General features: G+C 54.9%; 1 protein-coding gene across 1 annotated transcript in view; it reads left to right on the top strand.

Moving 5' to 3' along the window:
• Nucleotides 1–4508: 4508 nt before the first annotated feature.
• Nucleotides 4509–20500, top strand: part of Actbeta (inhibin subunit beta) — a 55317-nt gene continuing 39325 nt past the window's right edge. The window contains exon 1 of the mRNA XM_076373666.1: nucleotides 4509–7571. Coding sequence (XP_076229781.1) covers nucleotides 6848–7571 — 724 coding nt within the window. The 5' untranslated portion in view covers nucleotides 4509–6847. The remainder of the gene's footprint in view (nucleotides 7572–20500) is intronic.

Raw genomic sequence — 20500 nt, 5'->3', positions numbered from 1 at the left:
CCTCAGGCACGCACCCCCGTTATCGTATGCGTATGCAGTTTTTTCGCTGGTGCGTGGCGCGGGGCTCGCAGCCCTTATATGTGCAGTGAAGGTGAAGGGGGCATCGGGTAACACGGGCAGGCAGCCACCCAAACGACCGAAACCTGAATTCGCTCGCCCAGGATCATCCCGGTATTCCTCTATGCGTCCTCTCTCTCTCTCTTTCTGTCTATTCTCTTCGCCTCCTTCCTGCCGCGCGCGCCTCACCCCCCTTTCCCTGGTTTCTCTTTTTTCTTCCGTTCGAATTCCGGCGAAACTATCGAAGCCTCTGTCCGAAGCATCTTCACCAGCGTAGTCCACGGGTACGCTCGAGGCGACCGATCCTTCGATTTTCCGGAGTCACGTTGGAACGCGCGGCGGTTGATGGCCGGGGTATCGGGCAGCCTCGAAAACGCGCTTTCGATCGTTAACCCTTAGAACCGAGTTAGAACGCGAAGATCCGGATGGCGGCGAGGAGATACCGATCGACCGCGGTCGCAATTAAAAGGCGAAAGGCGAACGGGGTTTCGTGCAGGCCTGGAATCCCGTCTTTCGAGCGTCGTTCGACGGCGGTTCGGCAGGGGTGCATAAATCGCGCGAGTGCCGAATGCGCCCGGGCTTCGCTTCGCTTCGCGTCGCGTCGCTTCGCGTTTCGCTCGGAAGGCCGAGCGAGAGCCCCGCGCGACTAGCCCCGTCCACCTCGACAAGACCACTGGCTTCCTATTTATACTGCGAAATTCCCGGAAGGAGAAGGCAGATAGCATCGAACCGGGAACGTATGAAAGGAGGAGTACCTATAATTTTCCCCCGATTCGTGGTTGTCGACCGCCGCCACCGACTGCACGCACATCCGCATTCAATCAAGCCGTCCCCAAACTTTCTTCCTCTCCTTTTTATTTTCTGCCAACCGTCCGTCGGCCCCCTCCCCTCCCTCTCATTCTTTTTACGTCCGGCAACGGAAACCACCGCGGCCCCGGCTTTCCGCGACTCGATCTCCTACCGAAAGAGCCTATAAACGCCACTGTATCTTGCGATGCGCGTCCATCGCGCGACAACGACGCGTTTCGAAGCGTCTCTTCTTTCAGCTGTGGTGATACGTGGTTCCGTTGGACGTCGAGCCAAGGCTACCGATCGCTGCATCTGTGCACGGCAATCTACGCGCATCGGGACACGTGTCGAGAGAGCTAGTCGTCGACGCGTGGAGGACTTCACGCGGAAAGAGTCGCGAAACGCGTTTAATCGGATCGCGTGCGAAATCCCTTTCCGGGATCGAGGAGACGGAGAGGCGATCAGACGCGTTCGCGGGGCGGACGGATGATCGATGGGTGTGCAAATAAAATCACCGGCTCGCCGCGGCGGTTCTAGGAAGATAATATTTGCCTCGAATGCAATCAGCGGTCGAGACGACAGCCAGACAAGACCAATGATAGATCAATCTAATTCGCATGGCCCCCAGACGCGCGTCACGGAACGAGCTTCGCGCCTCGCCTTCGCGCCTCTCCCTCTTTCACTTTCTCTCTTCTCTCCTTCTCTCACTCTCTCTCTTTCTCTTTCTCTCTCTTTCGCTCTCTCTCGATATTCCACGGCTCCCACCCTCCTCTCCGACTCTCCTTTCGGCATTCGGTCGAAAAGCTGACCGCGACCGTGACCAACCACGAATAACAACGTTGTTTTCGCGATTTCAGTCGTCTGCGGATCCACCGACGGTTGTTTCAATCAGCGGAAAGGTCGCCGACGATTTCTGGCATCGCAAATACAGAAAACACGGGAACCGCCGATCCTCTCGTGATTACAGCTACCAAGAACGGCCTCCGAGGATTCCCGTCGTGGTAAAACGAAACGCGAGATTATTCGAAGGTGTGCCGGCTATGAGTAAGGTAGGGAATGCTTGTCTGCGGTGGATAAAGTAGGTATTTGTGGAAGTTTTCCGTGCGCTGTCGATAACGTTGCCTATGCAGATATGGTAAAGAAGATTTCTGTAAATACTTTTATCAATTTTTATCGAGTGGATATCGTTTGTAGGCATCGTCGTGACGGTAACAGAGGTGTGCGACGTTTTCGAAGGACGATAAAGCTGCGATGAGTTGATCCCCTGACGAGCTTGCCGTCCATGCACCGGCGCAAGAATGGAGAACGCTGTTCAGGAGCTCGGTCGTTAATGATTGTCCCCCGTGGGTCGCCGTTCGGATTTAGAGATTATCAACGCCGGTGGTGGGTAAAGGCGTGCGCTGGTTCGCGCATAGGACACCGCGGTAGCGTTATTTTTATCGACGCGTCGCGACCTACCACCGTGACGGGGCAAAAGGATCAACGAGACCGGACGAGGGAGATCCACGGTGGCTGGGAGGCGGTGAGAGTTTCACCGTGGAACCGGTAACCACCCAAGAAGGCGGTTCCCTTTCTCTCTGCTGCCGGCCGTTTAACGTGCACTCCTTCAGCCGTTTTTATTTTTTCCCTTCCTCCTTTTCCCCAAGGTTGCCGGCGAGGAGGAAGAGGGTGGGAATAGGAAGGCGGCGAGACCAGAGAGGAAGAGCGAGGGAGAGAGACGAACGCAAGGGGAACGGGCAGAGGATCGAGAAGGAAAGAAAGGAAGAAAGAAAGAAAGGAGGATAGACCGGCCTTTTGCACCTCCCGACGACGCGGGCGAGCTTGTTAATCTGACGTCTCAATTGAAGCGGCGGTCTCTCGGTGCGGCCGGTGGGTCGCTCGCTCGTATGGTGAATCGATGCGAGCCAGAAGAAACGGACCGCGAAAGGGATCCGGAGCAACGAGGAAGAAATAAACGGTTTGCTTTAAAGCTACATGGTGTGCGTTCGGGTCGCGCGGAAATTTCACTTATACGATTACAGCCGTAGGAAGAGGGAGAGAGGGAGGGAGAGAGAGAGAGAGAAAGAGAGAGAAACGGAGAAAGAAAGAGCGAGAAAGGGCGAGGGAGAGGCGAACTGTGCCGGCGGAACGGTACGTTGCGCGTACGTTCGGTGCGTACGCCGAATCGAAAGACGAAAGAAGAAGGAGGAACGCGAAGCGGAAAGAGGCGGAGCGGGAGAGGGAGAGAGAGAGAGAGAGAGAGGCTGAGATAAGGGTGGACCGTAGCGGCAAGGATTTTGGGAAAGATTACGACGAAAGAGGAGAGAGAGGATCGTAGGGAAAGTAAGAGAGGAGGATAGGAGCCTTGGCTCATAATAGGAGAAGAGACCGGCGCCTCTCGCAGCATCACCACGTGGCATTCGGCCAACTACCGTCTTCTGATCAATATGCTTAAAGCTAGCTCGCTTCTCTTTCTATCTTGCCCCCGGCGAGTTGTCTTCCTTTCTCCGCGTTGCCTTGCCACCGGCGACTGTCGCGAGAACCGCAGAGATTACAGTCGCTATCGTAAACGACGACTATCCCCTATTACTCGACAGCGAACGGACCCGTTCCTTGCAAAAGAAACACACCGGATAGCCGGCCCCGTAGGTGGTGGCTCGATTCCGCGAGCGAATTCGCGGATCGCGAGCAACGATTTTTCTCGAGCTACGGGTGGTTTCCAATGTGAAATGGCAGAGCAATTCGCGAGAGAACGGCGAAAATCGTTCCCGTTCGTCCCGAGCGGAAGCGGCTCCGCGGTACCACGCGTCAGCCACGTGGTTGCCGTTGGAACAACCCTTGTCTCCCTCTCTTGCTCTTTCTCTCTCTCTGTCTTTCTCTCTCTCTCTGTCTTTCTCTCTCTCTCTCTCTCTCTCTCTCTCTCTCTCTCTCTCTCTCTCTCTCTCTCTCTCTCTCTCTCTCTTTCTCTCTCTTTCTCTCTCTTTCTCTCTCTCTCTCGCTGTTTCTCGGTTCCCCCTTCGCCGCACCGAATCTCGCCGCGCTTCGTTCCTCTTACCCCAGGATCCCGAGGGTAAGAGGAACGAGAGAGGCGCACACGGTGCGCGGCACCAAGGAAAAATTATTCTCTCCCACTTTGTCTAGTGTCCGGATCGTCGTCCCCGGACCTGGAACGCTTGCGCGCGAGCGATACCTGTGCACGCGTGTCGAGAGAGACACCGATGGAACGTAGATTCAGGTGGAACGCGTAGACCGACCGCTCACGCTCGTCCACGCGGTCGAGGAAAGCCCGCTGCTCGTCCACGTTCGAGGGTGATCTAGAAAAGCCGATCTTAAACTAGCTTGATTCGCCGGCGAACGGAACAAGTGCGTATTGTGTCTCGGGCGTCGTGTCATCGATAGAGTAATTACAATTGTATAACTGATTATAATCACGAGTCGCATCTGATTGGGAAAAAGAAATTTTCCACGGGCATACGGTCGCGGTGGAAAAACTCGAACACGCGGGTTCGATCGTTTCGCGTGTCCGAGAACGTTTTCGGAACACCGTGTACAGGGGACCACCTATATAAAGTTATCGGGGAGTTTAGCCGGTCGTTGCAGTACCTATATCGTGGGTGGGTGGATGGTGTTTCGTCGGTCGGTGGTGGTGTCCGTGGTGGTGGCAGCGAGTGGTGGTGCTACTGGTGCTGCTACTGCTACTGCTACTGCTACTGCTACTGGTGCTGCTGCTGCTGGCTGCTGCTGGCTGCTGCTGGCTGCTGCTGGCTGCTGCTGCTGTTGGCGGTGATGGTACGGCGGTGGTGGTATCGGTATTGGTAGTGGTGGTGGTGGTGGATGCCCCTCAGTGTCCGGCGCGCCTCCGACAAGCGTGCTTCGGTCGTTACAGGGATCCTTCGGCGTTTCGTCTCGTTATCGTGGATGATATCGGTGGGCCGAGCTACGGAGAAACGAGAAAGGGGACCGAAGGGGCACCGAAAGAGGATCGAAAGGGAACGTAAAGGGCGATCGAGGGTACCAGGAGGACCGGCGAGAAAAAAAAATATTGAAAGGTTCGTCGGGTGGTCGTCGGGTGGTGGTCGGTGGTCGGCGTAACCTGTCGGTGGTATCGCGAGAATCGGGCACGCCGCTTCGTCGTCTTCGTCTTCGTCTTCTGCTTGGTCTTCGTGTTCGCGGATCGTGTTCGCGATCGTCGCCGTGATCGTCGCAAGGGATCCATCGTACGGCTGAATCGAAGGACAGGAGAATGCGGACGGGATCTACGTGCCCGAAAAGGCCCGAGCACGCGAGGAACACGCGGCTTTTCGCATCACGGTCGCCCTTCCACGGACAATAGAGAAAAAAAGAAATAAGGGAGAACGGACGCCGGAGGGTTGTCGTTGGTCGGCAAGAGAACCGTCCAGCGGAAAAAGAGGATTTTTCTCGGCGGTGGCCAGACGGGATCCTCCTGGAGGAACTCTGGCGCCGGGTCGGATGCCCATCGTTGCGTGTTCGGTCGCGGCAGACTTTTAAATGGTGCATCATTCCGAAGACCTTAGTCGTAGTGAGACATTAGGTACGCGTAGAAAGTGTCCGAGAAAGTCGAGGAGACCTTAGTCGTCCGTCGGTCGTCGAGAACGAAGGAAACGGAAGAAACCGGGAAGAAGGGAAGAGGATCCCGAGGAAGAGAAAAAAAAGGGGGATCGATCGTACACGAATTGTGCGGAGCAACGTACACGGATCGCCGAGAGGAATTAGGGTCGACAACCCGGTTCTCCCTCGAATAACGGTCGGAGCTGCTGGGACACGGTACCAGGATCGGGATCTACCGCGATCCTTCGCCCGGCTTCGGGAGGCAAAAAGGTACGATCGAGGTGGACGATGATCGTCGGGTGAAACGGTGATAGCCGGAGTTAGATAGAAATTAGGGGTATAGAAACTCGGAGAGGGGTTGAAACGGAAGAACCGAAGGTGAAAAGGGGAAAAGGGTATACAGGAGAAGCCGAAAGCAACAGAGCAAGAGGAGCCGGTGAACTAGAAGAAGTAGAAGGCGTAGAAGGCGTAGAAGAAGTAGAGGAATTAGAGGAAGTAGAGGAAGTAGAGGAAGTAAAAGAAGAAAGAGAAGGGAAGGGACATCGCGGTGGCCGTGTGGTAAGGGGTGGGCCACGTACCTGTGGACGTGCGAGCTGCAACAGCGAAAAGGAGCGCGAATGGCCGAAAACACGAGCAGGGTGTACCCGGTTGTTACGGCGGTCCATCTTGCGGGTGAGATCGATCCTGAAACAGCGGCACCGGGTAGTTGGTAATGGGGGGTTTTGGCGAGAATGCCTTTTCCCTGTCGTCGTGGTCGTCATCGCCGTTCTCGTCGCCGTTCTACGCAATCCTCGCCCTCTCAACAGGTCCCTCTCGTCGCCGTCGTCGACGTCGTAGCCGTTGTTCGTCGCTGTGCCGCGGGCAAGTGTCAGAGGCAAGGACAGCCTGCACGGGCAGCCAGCAACACCGTCATCGTCACCGTCAGCGTCGCGGGCTACGGAATAGCATCGCGCTCGCCACGCTCGGCCTGCTCGCTCGGCCGAACGCGAACGGTACCGTCCACCACCGTCCCGGTGGGATCGTCCTCTGGGACGATCGGAATCGCGGGCTCGCTCGCTGTTGCCGATCCTGGCAAACGATCGCGGAGGACAGCCTCGACGTTCAGCCGGAGGATCGAAAGGAGATACGCGCAGCAGGAGGAGCATCAGCTAGGGGAAAGGGAACAAAAAACAATAGCGAAACCGAGTGCAAGGACAATAGTAGCAGCGGAATCAAAAGTAATTGCGAAAGCAAACCCAGTAGCTGTAGCGTCGAAGGTAGCATCGAAGGTAGCATCGAAGGTAGCATCGAAGGTAGCATCGGGGATAGTAGTGTCGGAGATAGTAGCATCGGAGATAGTAGCATCGGGCTCAGCAGCGGCGGCTGCTGTGATAGCGGCGGTAGCGGTAGTAGTAGTAGTAGAGGAAAGAGGAGGTGGTGGTGGTGGGGGAGGAGGAGGTGACTCGCCGCCGAGATGCACCAGGTGCCGTACAGAGCGGGACTCACCTCAAACGCAGGTCGAAACGAGAGCCTCTGGGAGAAGAGCGGTACCTGTCGAACGGCGCGGCTCGATCCGCCTCCGATCGATCCGAGTCGATCCCCTACGCCTCGCATCGTCGCCAGGTACAGAGGATCGTCCTCGTTGCTGCCCTCGAACCTCCTGCTGATAGGGCTTGCGATCTGCTGGCTGACCCTGTTCCCGCAACCGGTACAACCCCGACAGAACCATCATCAGACCTGCCCGGGCTGTCCGCACCAGCAGCAACAGCATCAGCACATGCACGAGACGCATCGGGGCGGTGGTTCGAAGGAGCACGCCGCGCCCAGCCCGGATGATCTCCGGCTGGAGGCGATCAAGCACCAGATCCTGACGAAACTCGGCTTAAGGACAAGGCCGGACGTGAACAGGACGCTGGCCACCGTGCCCAGGCATCTGGCCCTCGAGACCCTTTACAGGGCCGAGGCCCAGTCCTTTCGTTACCCGGACAAGTCGCGGAACGAGCACGAGAACGTCTACTCGGCCGAGTTCCTCTACGGCGACGACGACTACTCGTACCGCAACTTGGACCAGCAGCCCGAGAGCTCGACCGAGGACAACGCGGGGATCGGTTACGGAGACCACGAGGACCAGGACGCGCAGGAAGAGATGGACGACTTTTACGCGAGGACCTCGGAGATCATCACCTTCGCCGAGCCCGGTGAGTCAATCCACTCGTCTCTCTTTTACGTTCTACCATACGTTTCGTTCGTGTTTCGTCGGTTTTTTCCTCATTCAACGGATTTTTCCGCGTGGCCACGCCGCGCGAAACGCATCGTACTACGAACGCCGGCGGGGATGAATGAACCGCTCGAGCGTCGACCGTAAACGAACCCGTGCTGCGTGGCCGTGAATGACGAATGTTCGATGCGGCGCGCCGAGATCGGTTTCTAGCTTCGAGCAGCTCGCCTCGTCGAGTACACGGCGATCTTTGAATCGCACTCCCACGAACATCCCAGATTATCGTGCCTCGTCCCGGACACGAGAAAGTCGAAAGATCTCCCAAAGAATCTGTCGTCCGAGGCGATCGATCGTTTGCCCACTGGTCCGTCGGCGTGACGTCCCGCCGCCGGGAACTTTAACGACGTCCAACGGGTTAATCGTGCCGCGATAAAATCATACTAAAACTACTCGCCGATGTCCGTGCCAGCCAATTAAGCGATGCGCTCGATCTCGGCCCGAACGGGACGCGTCGGCTTTCGCGCCGGCGGTTCGATCAAGTTCCCACGGATTTTTTTCAGAAACGGGAATTTGATCGATCCGGGAACCGTGGAGGGAAGCCCGGGGAGAGGCGTGGTTGCGGCGTGAGCGCGGAATTGAAATCCATTGGATCAATCCTCCCCGCAACCCGTTTCCCCGATTCCGGACGCGTACAGAAAATTCCCCTCGCAGCGTAGAAACCGATCAACGACTCTGCCCGTTGGAATATCTAATTCTCGCGGCGAAACTTTAAGGGTTGACCGCGTTCGCCGCGTCTCGAGTCCTCAACGTGAAGTTTACGAGCACCCTTGGGAGGGCAAACGCGCGAAAAACTTTCGGTAAACACAGGGCCGAGCTCGTGGAGCAGCGAGCACGCGGCAGGAGGGAGAGGCGTACGCGCGTGCACCGATATCCAGGCTGTCGGGGCGGGGAGGCGCTTGTAAACCATGTCTTTAAGGTAATACGCGCCGCTTATACCGCGACGGGGAGTAGCGTTCAACCGCGATCGGTAATTTCTCTGAGGAGTATCTCGATCGCGATCCGTTTTCTCGACACGGGGCTTCCACGGTCCGAAAGGTTACAGCCGTCCCTCGATTTGCCGGCTGAATCATCGGAGAAAAGCGATCACGTGCACACCGGTATCGGCGCGTCTTTAAAGACGTCGGGACAACTTTCCCCTCTCGAATGAACGCGATCCTTCACCTCCCGTTGCCCCGCTGCAGCGGAAATCCGTCGATCTAGTCGTCCCACGAAACGATGGGGCGGCAACGCCGCCGAGAGCCCGCTCCACCTGTTACGGAGCGAAATAAATTTATAATTTAGCGCACGGCCACGTGTCACTCGCGTACCGATCGGGCCAAACCCCTTTCCCCTCTTAGATTTTCACTCGAGCAACTGGCACGGCGGCTCGCGAGCCTACCTTTTTCGAGAACACGTGGTTCGCCGGTTCGTCGGCCGATACCGAAAAGCCGGGCCGCGTCGCGGAGAACGCGAGAGAGGAAGGAAGGAAGGAAGGAAGGAAGGAAGGAAGGAAGGAAGGAAGGAAGGAAGGAAGGAAGGAAGGAAGGAAGGAAGGAAGGAAGGAAGAAAGGAAGGAAGGCAGGAAGGAAGGAAGGAAGGAAGGCAGGCAGGCGAACGTCACGGATAACACCTCGGTCCGCATGCATGCGTGGCCACACGCCTGCGGCCACGTGGCTCGCAGCCATGGGTGTCGCGGCGCGGCAGCCGCGGCCGGGAAACGGCCGATCTATAGTTCGTTCCGTAGTTCAGTAACTCTAAGTTTAACAATAAGGGTAATGGAGCTGGCCGGAGGTAGAGGCAAGCGCTACGTACGGTAACCACCGTTCGACGCTCAAATTAACGAGCCACCGGTGCGAACCTCCTCTCTCTCTCCTTCGATCCGCGGCGATCCATCGATCTCTCGATAAAGCTAACACCTTTATCGGTGCCCGTGGGTACCTGTCTCGAAAACGATCGAAGAAAACATTGCCGGACGAAAGATTCGCGAAGTTCGATTCCGAATCGAACTTCGCTTCGCTTCGGTTGCTCGAGAACTCTGTTCGGTGGATCGTTCCGATTCGCGAGTTCCGCGTGTCTAACTTGGTTCTAACTAGGTTTTTTCAATTGATCGCGTCACGTTCTCGCCAGTAATTACAAGCTAACCAGGAAAAGGTTAAATCACCGCGTTCCATTGAACCGCCGCGGAACAAACGTTTCCCTTTATCGCTGCTATGCCCGTCATCGACGTTTCAAGATGTATGTCGCGACGTCCGAGGGAATGAATGAACGGAACGCGCCTCGCGCGGCTCGGCAGCACGGAAACCGGCGCGTCCTCGGCGCGGTATACCGGCGAAGCTTATCCCTTAAAGAAATCCGCAAATTCTGGGGCACCATGACGGTTCGGGAACCGCGAATGGATGTCGAATACGCCGGCCGCGCGGCGTCGGTCGAATCGTAACGCGCCCTGCGTGATACTTTAACGTTAATATCGCCGTCTCTATAGATAGCCAGCGAACACGTCATTCTTTTTGAAGAAACTAAAGAAACTATAAACCGTCGCCGCCGCCGCCACCCCTTGTATCGATCCGCGCGTCACCCGGGCTCGAGGGGGAGGAGAAACTTTTCGTTCCGCGTTATTTCGTTTTCGTTTTTTTTCGTCCGAGTGCGACGCGAAAATTCGTGGACACGCGGCGGTGGCGTGTGCGATCGAATATTCCGCGCGGAGTCCGAGCCAAACGCGGCGGGCGATCGCGGCGACGGCCCGCCGTGGGCTGCCTCGGAAAAACAGGTGACATTTTGTTAGAACTCCCCGACCGCGGAAGGTGTCGCGATGGAATTTTCAGGAAAATTCAGTATGTTGTTTTTTTTCAATTGTTCTTTAATTAACCGTTCGAACGGTACTATCTCGAGCAAAAGTTTCGAATCGATTATTCCGTAGCTGCACGGTATTTCTGTGTATATTTGTAACGCGAAGAATAGATCTTTATTTCTCTTGGAGAATTTTCTGTCGGTAATTCGTCAGTGGTAAATGATAACCCTTGAATATGGGAGAAATAGATGAAACGAATGCAATATATATTAAATATAATATAATAAAATGTTTGAATAATATCACGTAATATTCTTATCGAAACAGTTTGTACAGTTGACAAAGTATGTATAACTTACAATCGAATCAGCGTTTTCGTGCAACGTTGAACGTTAATAACTTCTGAATGTGGTCGAAGGTGGAAACGATTCTCCCATAATTTTATAAGAAAAACTATACCGAGTATATACCAATTCATTCGATCCTGAGAACGTTTAACTTGGTTATTCCTTGTCAAATGTAAAGAATTCCAAGAATTCTCCTTGCTTCAACCCGTCATTGTTCTAATACATAGCGAACAATACTGGCAACACTAAAGCACAAGTGTAATTACAATTTCAAGGTACGCCGAAAATTCAAGACCAAAACGAAGCGAAACTATTGGCGACAATCGCCATATCGTATAGAATAGAAGGAATTTCTTTCGTGAAAAATGGTACACTTAAAATGTCTACCTTCCTATATTAATTACAACTACGATATTCACTAAATTATATTAATTCTCTCGTGTCCGAGGTTCGTAGACATTTAACCGAAGCAAAACGCATTCGGCAGATCTCGGAGAGTAGACTTTTCGGCAAAACGTCACCTACTTCGCCGATCCAGCCCACTGCGCGACTTTTCCGCCCGTTGTTTCGATTTTCCGAGCGGCGCCCGTCGGGGGATCACGGGGAGGAAAAGAGGAGAGCCGCGGAGACGTCGTCGCGTCGTAAAATCCGCGAGCGCCGAACCGGGTAAGCCGAACGTAAACCGATCTCGCGCGACGCGCGTATAATTAGCGAGGCCGGCGATCGTTACGATTCGCGGCGCGCCGCCCTGTGCCGCGCAGACACGCGAAAAATCCTCGCGTTTCCACGACGAGCGTTAACGAGTGCTCTAACGACGCGCCGTGCGACCGGAATTACCGTTGCGAACAATTTTATTGCCCGTCAACGGCGGGCCGGCGCGCGCTTCGATCAACGGATCTCGCGAGGAGTTACTTACTTTCGATTCGCCGTTGCTCCGCGCGGATCTGAGATTCCTAGAGAAGACTCGCTCGATGACTTCCTCGCATTCGGTCAAGAACGATCGAATCTTTTCGATTTAGAAGTAAAGTCGCTCTTTTCTTCATTTTGAATTTAATAATTAGTACGTTACTGTATAATATGGGCTCGCGTAGAGAGAATATCAGGATCTGAGATTCCTAGAGATGACTCGCTCGATGATTTCCTCGCATTCGATCAAGAACGATCGAATCTTTTCAATTTAGAAATATAGTTGCTCTTTTTTTCATTTTGAATTTAATACCATAGCAACAGCGCTTCTGACAAAAGAACGACGTAGACATTTAATTACTAACGGCTTCATGACAGCCCCTCGACGAGTTCCGTTTTCTTAGAATTTTTGGTATCTGAGCCACTGGAGGAGAATATCGTTGATTTTTCGTTATTCCTTAAGCATTGTTCTGTAGCATTTAAAATGTTTTCCTCGAAATTGTATGGTACTAGTTTGATTTACTTAAGTCGTACTTACCAAAGATTCTTAAACGCTACGAGTACGATTTCGAAACTTATTATCTATAAAAACAACATTTGCTCTGTACAAAGAACTGAAAGATCCAAAAGGTAAACTGAAAGAAGCAACGAAGAAAACCGTACGAAAAAGGGCAGAAATTAAGAAAATCAAAAGTGAAAAGTATGAAAAAATGCACGCGATAGATCCTACGGAAAAATGATTCATCGCTTGAAATGCAAGGCACAGGTTCAAAAAAGAAACGAAGAAATATCTTTGCAATGCTCGTGTGACGCAAGTTTCCGGGCTCCGTTAAAATAAACGATATCAATGCTCATGAAACTTTCGAATAAAGCAATTATCCCTTTCATCTAACACACCTTAAAATTTCTACGCTCTTTCTCACGAGGCACTCGAGCAGCTCTATTCTCCTTTTCCATTTCCCAAGGGAATCGCATTAGCCCGTCGCGCTATCGTTTCGCGCGGTGAAATCCGGGTCATAATCGCAGTGTCCTGGCAGCGCGAAGTGACAGGGAAAAGGTAGAGAAACACCACGGGTCTCTCGCACGTGACATTTACGTTTGGCCCGAGATCGTGATCGCCGGCGAGACTCGTTAAAGCAGCGCAGCGGGTAATTGCTCGTCGCCCGTACCCTATCCGGCCGTCCTCCGTCGACGGTCGACGATTAGAAGGAATCCGATCGGAGAGCACGGTCTTTGATCGCCGGCGAGCCAACTCGACCGTGCCGCGTTGCATTGCGTCGTGAACGATCACGATCGGTTACAGGGTGACCCGTACCGTTGACCGCTGCCCGCGAATCAGATCTAAACTCTTTCTTCTGCACGGGAATCGCCCGGATTCGGTCGGCCCTTATCGTTCCGCCGCGTGTAACGTCCGTCGGAACGATCGAGGATAATCGAATTGAGTAGCTTTCGCCGGTTCGGTATCCTCCGACGGATAAACGGAGAGACGGCTGACGGTCTCCCCGAACTCGAGCGGACGCATTACCTTATTGAATCGGCGGAACGTCCGTTCTCAGATGGGAATGGACTGGCTGATCCGATCGATGACTAATCTGCGCCGGTGTCGATGTCGGTCGCCGCGAAATTCGAAGGGTCGCCCGCAGAGAGCGGCGGATGATAGCTTCGAAAGAGGGACCCGGCAGGCCGCGATCGAGGGTGAAAAGGCTCGTCGAGCGACGAATCGATCGAACGTTTACGCGGGAAGGGTCCGGAGAGAATATAGAAATTGGAACCGCTTCGTTCGGACGCTGCGGCGATCGCATCACGCCGGCGATAGGGGGTGAGCCGGAAGGCGGAAGCGCTGCGGGACTTTTGCGGCTGGTAGACCGAGTTTGCGTTCCGATCAGCGAGCGTGTAGACCGTGTACGCGACTGGAACTTTGTGTTCGGGATTGATGTCTTTGATGCATTAACGCGAATCGGGGATTTCGGTTGTGTTCGCGGACGACAATTATTCCAATGGTCGTTGCAGTTGGCTTCGTTGCGAGTCGAAGACACAGTGATACTTGTGGCAGCTTTCCTACGCCAATACGGCTACTGATAGTTAACACGTTAGATGCCATGGGGGTCACCGGTGACCCTAAATTGAATTACTATAATTTATTCGATTGAACTATGATTATTTGAAAACTTCAATATTACTGGTAATAACACCTAATGTAGCGACACTCGACAAGATAAACCTGCAATAATAATAACATAGTACAATTATATAAGTTGTTACATAATCTTCATTTTGTATATTTTCCTCGGCAACATCGTGCGGTCAACGCGTTAAAAGAATTCCGTGCTGCTGCTGAGTTCTTTAGATATTTATATGTACCGTCTGTGAACTACCAACATTTGTCATAGGGTTTAAGAAAGGTCTTTTAGAAAGCCTTGAATGAGTTCACAGGACAATGAAACGCTTCTCTTCTAATTGTTTCGAATCTCTTGCTGCTTCCATGAGATTATAGGCTTATATATCGGATCGGCGATGAATCGTTCGGGTGGACAAGTAAAGAGACTATAGACAATGCTATCAAAGAGCATCTTCATGATGCACACTATCGGTGCAGCTCCCGACTTCTAGCCGTATAGAGAAAAGCCGGGACAAATCCTGTGAAACGTGAAATCGTCGAAGAAATTCGGTCACGATCGACGGGACCCGATCGACTTCGAGGAATCCGCTCGGACGAGCGAAGCGATCGGGACGCGAGGGAAACCGGCGAGTTTCCGGTGACAGGATCCGCGCGTCGTCCACGCGAAACGCCCGCGGCTGCGGGTTTTACAGCGCGTGAGTAACGACCCCGTGTAAAAACAACGTTTATATTCGCGCGGCACCCTTCGCCGGTAGGGCGGGCCATTTCGAAACACTTGGACCGTAGAAGACACCGTAAGAATTTATGCGTCTCAACGGGCCGCCGACAACGCGCCACCGTTCGCTCCGTTGTTTCCCCGTTTCGCCGAGACGTCAAGGACGAATATGAAATCCCCGTAGACGACGGAGAAGAGGCGATAACGACGCGGACGACGGCGCGACGCCGGCCGATAGAGAGGAGAGAAAAGCAAAGCAAAGCTAAGGGAGGAGGGCGGCGAGGCGGCGAGAGAGGCCGTCCGGTTCTCTCGTCCCGAAGGAGAGGCGACCTTCGAAGATTAGCCGATCGAAAGGGGTCGAGAGGGGAGACGCGACGAGGCCGGCGAACAACGCAGCGGCGCCGGGAAATTCGCGCGGCGCATGTTTCGCGTCGGAATTTGGGCCGATTCAGCGGAGGCGAGGTGGAAAAGTAGAGGAAAGTAGGGAAACGCGGACAAGGGGTTGGGAAGCTGTACCAGGGAAAGGAGGAAAATCGCGAGGAAACGGTTTACGGTCGTTACCGGCGTTTCCTCCTTGTTCCGGCTCGTTTTTCCAGGCTCGTCGCCCCGGCCTTTCATCCCCCTGGCGCGCGCCCCGCGTAGCCGAGCTCTGGCCGTCTTCCTCCTATCCATTCCCATCGGCGCGATGCGCTCGCGGCCATAATTTTGGCGGTTTATTGTGCCCCGGGTTTTTCATGTTTCAAGAGGAAACCATTAGCCGTGACAAGGGGAATTGCACGGTGTATTGGCAGTCGTGCCTGGAAACGGGCGACCGGCTCTAGCCGGTACGACGAGGGCACGCAACGCCGCTCCGCCAACGATCATTCGCCCCGGTTAATTAGCTGGATCCCGCACTCCGCCGATAAGCCTTGCGATCCACTTTGCACCCGTTTCACGCGACACCGGCCGATGGAATTAATTAAACCGTTCGCCTCGCGCTTCACGCCTCGGGGAAAAAGCCGCTTCCACTCGTTCAGAAACGCGGGGCCGCGTTCCTCCGGCTTGAAACGGGACGAGAGGGATCGCCGCGGTCTATCGTGGCACTCGTCCCCGCCGCCACCCCCGCGCGTTTTCCCTCTTGTTTTCCTCCGCGTTGCCCTCAGACACGCTCGCCCGTCACAAACTTTTCTACGAAAGTTCCGATCGGATATTAATGTCGAGCGACCTTCTGAATATTTGATCCTCCCGGCCTGAACGGCCAGGGAATCGATTCGCTCCCTTAACCCTCTCCCCGCGCCGCGCGATTTTCGGTGGCTTTCTCTCAAGGTGGCCGTTCCCGGGCCGCCGCCGTTAATCGCATCGCGACGCGAAAACAATCCGTCGAATCCGGACGGCGCGAGCGATCGATAGGGAGAAGAACGACGGGACGTTTCGTGGCCGCGTGCCGCTCGGAGGAAGAACGTTCCGCCAGATGTCCTCGGCCAGAAACGCAACCTTGCCCCGCGTTCGGTGAATTTAGCCGAAATCTTCTCCTGGAAGCTCGTAGACGAGTTGTCTCAGGGACGTACCGAGAGAATCGGATTTTTCACTATCTTTTACTGAAGTCAACTTGACTTCCCGCTGAAGTTAGACAACGCGTACGACGAAAGAAGGAAGATAGAGCGGTAGAGGATACTGAAAAATTCGATCTATTATGATTACATGTCTACGTACAACATTAGATTCGGTCGGATCGACGAGTCTCGATTCTCCGGTGTCCGTTTGATCGCTACGTAAACGCGTCGAGGGAGTTGACTCGTCGTCTGGGGAGCGTACACGTTGCGCGGGACGAGTCAGCTCGCGGTCTCGTACAGAAGGCAGCCGAGCACGAAAGCGAGTCGTTTCGTTTCTCCGTCGAGCCGTTTGCTCCCAAGCGCGATTATATGCATGCCGATCATTTTACATGGAGCTTTTGGCGGGTGTCTTGAGACAATTGCACACAGGGCAAGCCACCCGGCCCATCTCTCGTTCGCCGCGCGCCTACCTGAGATCCGTTTGCGCGCTGATTTTTTTTCGCAAGAACGCTTGCTGCTTTTGCGCTTCAGCCGAAATTAGCTCGGTTCTTCCGTTCGAAGTAAGTAAACGGGGAAGAAACGACGAGCCAGGGGGGTGGCCGGGGGAAAATTGGAGAGGAGCGCGTCGCGACGAACGATACACGGCCGAGGCGCGCTATTTGTCGGGACGTTCGTCATTGCCGGATGAGATCTTCTGGTAGACGGAGGGTCCCCTGTCGCAGTAGTCGCTGGGCCATTATACGTGCTCGACGGTTGTTCTCTTTTAAAAGGACTTGGCTGCGGCTCGCCTCCGGCCGCGCGCTATTCTTCATGAAAGCTCTACAGTACGGTCGTAGCTCGTAATTCGTCGCGCGCGCGGACCAACGACGGACCGGGCCACTCGAATCATTACGCAGAACCCGTCAACGACCCTCTTCCTCCGCCGCCCCTTTTGCTCCGCCACCTTTCCCCCTCGTTCCCGGCGACCTTCGTCGGACGTGTTCGTTTTCCCGACGCCGGATCGCCGGGAAATTAGAACGTCCTCCGGAGGAATAGCTCGCGCGGATTCTAACGTCTCGAATCTTCTCTCGAACCCCCGCCCCCCGCCCTCCCCTGGTAAACACCCTCGTCGTCTCGTCGTCTCGCTAGACTACGAGGAAAACTATGCCAAGGCTCGCGGCGACTCGCGGTGTACAGGGCGCGATTGATCTATTTTCATTTAACGGGACCGTCTCGCCTCCGTGTTTCCGCGGACGCGGCTCGCCGATTAGGTAACGCGATCGATACGAGCGATCGGACGCGCGCGTTAAGCGATCCCGTCGCTTCGCCGCCGGGTAATCCGTTAAAATCCCGCCGCCGCGCCGCACTCGGCCGTAATGGCGTGGCCAAGGTCGCCGCCGAGCCGCGAAACCGCCGAGCCCTCCTCTCGAGAGAGGGATCTCCTTGACCTTGGCTACTCCAAGGAGGGATCTAGCGGATCGCGGAGCGAGAACCCGTTACTACCCCGGGTTTCTAATGGGTTTTCGTGGTCGCGACCGCCGCGCGCGTCGACCGGCCGGAGTCCTCTGGCCACTGAACGATGGCAAACGTTCCCCGTTTCGATAGAGAACGATTGGTCGAGCGAGGGAACTTTTACTTCGTCGGCCGGAGGAAGAGACGGAGCGGTCGGGGAACGGGGCTCCTTTGAACGCGGGGCTTCCCGCGTCAGGATCGCGGGGATTTACGCGCGTCGCCGATAGGCAGGCTCAAGGGGTTGCTCCGGAGTCGCGGAAGGTCACCGTTTCCTCGGGGCTGACGAACCAGTCGCGGCTAGTCCGGAGCGGGACAGGGTCGAGCCCCTTTCGATCGGTCCGACGATCTCTTTCTCGTTTCCCCATTTCCTCTCATCCCTTTCGTCTCGTCTCGTATCGCGCTCATCGATAAACAATGCAGACCGTAGCGTCTGGAGCCTGGGAGCTTCAATATCGTGAAACACGCTAGATTCTCCAATCGGTCGCCGATTCGAAGTATCCAATAGAACTGTCGACTTACTAAGCAATCGCCGGAATGTCCTCATCGATGAGATACGGAGGAACCCGAAAATATTCAGATCCGTGTAATCCTCCGTCGTGTTGCGTCTGGAATAACATTTCACGAGGTTTTAGAAGCTTAATTTCAGGGACCAGGCTCTCGAAGCTTGAACGATTTACACCTAAGAATAAGAAAAGCGAGGTTTCACGAAACACGGATTGAGCTGAGAAGCGGTAGCATGCACGTCTCCACCCACGAACGTATTCGTGAAGAAGCAAATTCTCTTTTTGGTTTACAAATGAAACAGCTTCGAATTCGAAGTTCTCCCTACCGATTCTCTGCTCCCTGTTCGCTTATCATCCCCAGTTCCGTTTCAATCCAACCAAGAACACAAGCCTTCGAGGACCGCGAGGACCACAACGATCGTCCTTGGAAACGTTAGCTCTCGGCAGGCGAGACTCGCTCAGGGTGCCGTGATGTTCTCGGGGAGGTGGAAGGGGGAGAAGGAGATTCGGCGTTAAGGGGTCCCGCGGAATCGCGAGAAAGAGGGCGGATCGGGCGAAGACGGATCGTTCGGGAAAGTCGTGGACGAGAGCCACCACCGGCGTGGAGTTCGTTCAACCTGAAGGAGACCGTTCCAGGGACAAACTCATCGAGTAGGACGCGCGCAGGGGTTAAGGCACGACCTTCCCGGGCGGTGTGGCACGACGAGAAAAAATGGGGGATTCCACCCTTTGTTCCCCGTCTCTTTTCCACTATCACAGCGAGTATCGGCGGTGCTCCGTGGAACGGCGGCCGGCGGGGGTTGGAGGAGAGCTAGCAGGAGAAGGAGGGATAGGGAGGTTGACGGGATGTTCGGGATGGGATGGAGCGGTTCGAGAGATGCGTTGGAGTGGGACAGGGTCGAACTCATGGACGAACGAGCCGACGGATAGGACGGCTGGCGCCTGTAGTCAGATCGATGCACGTGGCTCCAGCTGGGCGCCGCTCTTCGTACATCTCCTACACTCCTTTATTCCCTCTTGACTCTCCTCGTTCTGCCGCTACGCTGCTCGGCTCTACGATAGAAATCGAGGGTGTGTTTCTCCCGCTTCTCTCCTTCTCTCTCTCTCTCTCTCTCTCTCTCTCTCTCTCTCTCTCTCTCTCTCTCTCTCTCTCTCGCGCTCTCTCTCTCTCTCTCTCTCTCTCTCTCTCTCTCTCTCTCTCTCTCTCTCTCTCGCTCTCTCTCGCTCTCTTTCTAACACCCTTGCTCCGCGTATCTTTTCTATCTTCCCTTCCCTCCTTTCCTTCTTATTCTTAAAAACCCCCATCCCCTTTGTAACTAGCCCCCGATACATTTCGTGGTTCTTCCCCGTCGCCGTTCTGCGCTTTTAATCTCGACCGCGTTTCCTCTGCTCCCGTTTCGCGCGTATTTCCTCCTTGGACCGTTCGCGCAAGAGAGAAACGGGAGACAGCGGGACCGAGGAAGGGATGGCCGGGCGGGCGGCGAAGGCAGAAAAAAGAAGGAACCGGAATACGAATCGCCGCGTTCCAGCGACGCGAAAACTGCGTGGGTTTTCCGGTTCACCAACCCCGTGTACCCAATTCATTTAATCGCCGTGATCCGAGATTGGCGGGGTTGCGCTTGCGCGCGAGACGTCTCCGCGTTCCTTTTCGTTCCCGGTCCTCTCCGCCTCGTTCCGGCCATCCTGCCTCACCCCGATGAAATGCGAGAAGAACGGGGAGGAGAGGAACGAAGGAACGGAAAAAATGGGAAATCATGGGGATCCCTCGGATCGTTGGGCCACGGGGGTCATTTATCACCTCGCCGGCGCATAATTCTCGAGCGGCTCGATACTCGCCGATACAAGAAGTCACTGGCGGATCCCCTCTCGGCGGCGGCCACCCATTATTCGGTCAAACGAACGATCGCGGTAGCGAAACGGGAACGCGAAGACCGAGAAATCATCCGCGGGGATCGTTACCGTAAAGGGAACCCTCTCGAAACGCGTCATGGTAATTCCGGGATCCTCGTTTAATCCGAGTAAAAGAGAATCGGCATGCGAGTCGCTCGATGCCGGTTTAACGATAATAAACGGATGCGGTTCCGAGGAAAATCTGGGAAAACCATACGATGTACCGTCGTTGGGTATTCATAATTTTATTAGACGAATGTCGGCCAAATAGGTCCACCGCCGGTCTTCGTCGTACGCGTCCCTCGAGGAAGGAGTCGCGATCCGCGTAATTGCCGAAGCAGCGCGAGGGACGCGCGGAGAGGGCGTGTATGCCCGCGTGCCTGTAGGTACGCGCGCGCGAGAGAGCGAGAGAGAAAGACTCCCGAGTTTGGCTCGGGAAACGCCCCGCTCTCTCGTCGATGCTCTCGCCTCAGACGTGTCTCATATTTTCCGCAGAGTCAATCGATCAACTTTACGACTTAAAACGACAGCGTTTTCATTTTTCGAAATGAAGGGGTTCCCGCCCGTTACGCAACGGCC

This window comes from Nomia melanderi, chromosome 14 (assembly GCF_051020985.1).
Source record: "Nomia melanderi isolate GNS246 chromosome 14, iyNomMela1, whole genome shotgun sequence".
Lineage (NCBI taxonomy): Eukaryota > Metazoa > Arthropoda > Insecta > Hymenoptera > Halictidae > Nomia > Nomia melanderi.
The sequence above is the reverse complement of the archived record's forward strand: the minus strand, read 5'-3'. Positions and strand labels throughout refer to the sequence as shown.